At 40.3% G+C, this 3,863-nt stretch overlaps 1 protein-coding gene across 1 annotated transcript; it reads left to right on the top strand.

Annotated features, from left to right (window-relative positions):
• Positions 1 to 224: 224 nt before the first annotated feature.
• TRIADDRAFT_34177 (uncharacterized protein) lies at positions 225 to 2,021 on the top strand (the record flags this gene model as incomplete). Its single annotated transcript, XM_002118401.1, has 4 exons — positions 225 to 334; positions 975 to 1,032; positions 1,796 to 1,830; positions 1,907 to 2,021. Coding segments are annotated over 4 exons (318 nt in total), but the record flags the coding sequence as incomplete, so codon positions are not given.
• Positions 2,022 to 3,863: the final 1,842 nt, after the last annotated feature.

A 3,863-nucleotide genomic window follows, 5' to 3' on the forward strand; every position in this document is an offset into this window, starting at 1 on the left:
AAGATACACAATGATTGCACTTCATGCAGTACTGTACAGTAATGTCAACTTTCCAGTAAAAACTGTTCTGCACTTTGACTCGGATCTCGGACAGTCGGACCAATAGTCCAATACCCTTTACGATTATTAAATGGGTCTTGCTGGATCATGTCAATGGATCATGTCATAATATGACGTAGAGCTTGTTCTGTCCGTACAAGCAAGCGCAGTGCGGTACTTTACAATGTACAGTGTACACACTGTACAGTGAGTACTGTACAGCAGTGCTCCGTACAATCCTATTGTTGATTGAGTACTGTACAGCAGTGCTCCGTACAATCCTATTGTTGATTGAGTACTGTACATCGTGGACAAGTGATCGGTACAACTTGTGTAATACAGTATGTTTAAAGCAAGTTTGAAAGGCTTCCAGCCCCTAGGAGGCATCTAGAAGTCCATGGCAGCTGTAAAATGGAATGCAGCCTTGGACTAGTTAGTATTGATAGACTACTCGATCTCACCTCTAGGGTCTCTCGAGGTCTCTCTTTTTCCAGTAGTCTACAGTATGATGCAAAGCTTGGAGTACATGGTACAAGTTAGGACGATCGTAGTCCTGGGTGCATGCTGTACCCATGGACTAAGGGTTAAGTTCAATGTGCCAACGATCCATCCTTGACTAGTCCAATCCTTCAATTTGTGACGCTGACCGGCTGACGTATTGACCAACAGTGTCCATTGTCCAATCGTTCAGCGCTCTATACTGTACCATGGACTTACTCAATCTTACCGGCAAGAAGGAGTAGTCCAAGACTGTACTTTACAGTAGAAACCCTGAGGTCCTTTTGGATGGTACAGTATCTTCATTTTGTTTGTTTGTTTTCTATTGCTTTGTACTGGTTGTACAAGAACAAAACGGAGGTCAGCGAGTTCTGTATTTATTAGTGAACGATTTGAATTGATGATCGACGACGATACCATTTGATGGACTCCTACAGTACAGTGTACTGTACAGTCAGGCACCTTTGTACTGTACGTGGAGTACTGTACTGTACTGTACTGTTGATAGACTGATGGGTACTGTACACTGTACAGTATATATTAGTGGACAATTTGAATTGATGATCGACGACGATACCATTTGATGGACTCCTACAGTACAGTACAGTGTACAGTCAAGCACCTTTGTACTGTACGTGGAGTACTGTACTGTTGATAGACTGATGGGTACTGTACACTGTACAGTATATATTAGTGGACAATTTGAATTGATGATCGACGACGATACCATTTGATGGACTCCTACAGTACAGTACAGTGTACAGTCAAGCACCTTTGTACTGTACGTGGAGTACTGTACTGTTGATAGACTGATGGGTACTGTACACTGTACAGTATATATTAGTGGACAATTTGAATTGATGATCGACGACGATACCATTTGATGGACTCCTACAGTACAGTACAGTGTACAGTCAAGCACCTTTGTACTGTACGTGGAGTACTGTACTGTTGATAGACTGATGGGTACTGTACACTGTACAGTATATATTAGTGGACAATTTGAATTGATGATCGACGACGATACCATNTGATGGACTCCTACAGTACAGTACAGTGTACAGTCAAGCACCTTTGTACTGTACGTGGAGTACTGTACTGTTGATAGACTGATGGGTACTGTACACTGTACAGTATATATTAGTGGACAATTTGAATTGATGATCGACGACGATACCATTTGATGGACTCCTACAGTACAGTACAGTGTACAGTCAAGCACCTTTGTACTGTACGTGGAGTACTGTACTGTTGATAGACTGATGGGTACTGTACACTGTACAGTATATATTAGTGGACAATTTGAATTGATGATCGACGACGATACCATTTGATGGACTCCTACAGTACAGTACAGTGTACAGTCAAGCACCTTTGTACTGTACGTGGAGTACTGTACTGTTGATAGACTGATGGGTACTGTACACTGTACAGTATATATTAGTGGACAATTTGAATTGATGATCGACGACGATACCATTTGATGGACTCCTACAGTACAGTACAGTGTACAGTCAAGCACCTTTGTACTGTACGTGGAGTACTGTACTGTTGATAGACTGATGGGTACTGTGCAGTACAGTACTGTATATATTAGTGGACAATTTGAATTGATGATCGACGACGATACCATTTAATGGACTCCTACAGTACAGTGTACTGTACTGTACAGTCAAGCACCTTTGTACTGTACGTGGAGTACAGTACAGTACTGTACTGTTGATAGACTGATGGGTACTGTACTGTATTAGTGGACAATTTGAATTGATGATCGACGACGATACCATTTGATGGACTCCTACAGTACAGTACAGTGTACAGTCAAGCACCTTTGTACTGTACGTGGAGTACTGTACTGTTGATAGACTGATGAATGATGATGATCTCCGACACGGACAGTAGAAAGAAAACTAGAAAGTGGTGGTAACGATCGAGGAGTCCATGGTAGACAGTTATAAGAGGTGCAACTTTGGAACATTTTGCCGGGATTAATGGCTTGTCTCAGCCACTATACAAGTTCTCATTAGATTGGGGACTGCAAGCTTTCCAATCGATTCAATTGTGGTTGCTACTGGAATCATGTCGACGTATTGATTAGTGAGGAAAAGAGCATCATTATTACCCGTGGATATCGCCGTACAATCGTTGTGCTTGGCAGGTTTGATCGTTTTCATCGTCGTTGCCGGTGGTATACACGGTGACACGCGATAGTATACTACTATACAGTGTGCTGTCTGAAACGTGGACTATATCGTGTTGATCAAGTTCAATTCTGCATCATTTTTATGTCAAAATCATTCCACTTTACAAACTATTGCAAGCACTTGCATCGATCGACAATAGCAAAGCTTGCTCGCCAACGTGTCCATCCATTAGTACAAGGACAAAACTTTGCCTGTCGATTATAGACCCCATCGAAAAAGATACTTTCTACCAACAAAAGTGTCCATCATCGTCCACGACAAACGACACGTTATCAAAATCGGATAACACGCACTTTCCTTCTTCATTTCTAATGCTGCATCCTAGATCTCTTTTCACTTAAACATTACTGCCTACGATACAATTTTAAGTGTAATATGTCATAGGATTGGAAAAACTTCAATACAAGCCGAAAGCAGCGTTACTACAATTGGATCAAAGAATGGCGATCAGACATAATAGGAGATACTGCAACATCGCTACTATCGTTTACAATTTTGCTGTTCTAACTGTTGGATTTTTGATTATACTAGGTAAGAATGGATAATAGTTTTATTATTTTTGTAGCAGTCGTCAATACATGATCACCATGATTATTATCGACTTAATTTACCAGATAGACTTAGGTTGATCATATTCCATTCGTCGAAAATAATGTTTCCATTTTGGGAGCAGATTCGAAATTTCAAAATAATAAAAATATCAAAGAAATTGTTTTCTCCCCATTCTAATTGTAGTGGGATGTGTGTTGTACCATGGGCAAAGATCACTTCAGTTGTTGTCATCAAACGACAATAAGCGTACATGTAGAACCAGATACTATACCATCATTCTAATAAATCCATCTGGTCAAGGATCTTGTAATACATATTATTATTTGGTCTTGAGTTCAATTCGATCATTCCAATTGGTAAGTAGATAACAAACCTCCATTTCCATCGGGCTAACAACACCGATGAATGGATTGTATTAATATGGGATTACTGACGGGTATGCGGCGTAGATTCAATAGTTTACTACGGTTGCCCGATACTATCAGTTCCCTAACTGTACAAATAACTGAAAAAAAAAAATGGGGTACTTTATGAGTATTGTAAATAGTAGCCAATGTTCTCCACGTCTGT

The sequence above is a fragment of the Trichoplax adhaerens genome, genomic scaffold, assembly GCF_000150275.1.
Source record: "Trichoplax adhaerens TRIADscaffold_64 genomic scaffold, whole genome shotgun sequence".
Classification (NCBI taxonomy): Eukaryota; Metazoa; Placozoa; class Uniplacotomia; order Trichoplacea; family Trichoplacidae; genus Trichoplax; species Trichoplax adhaerens.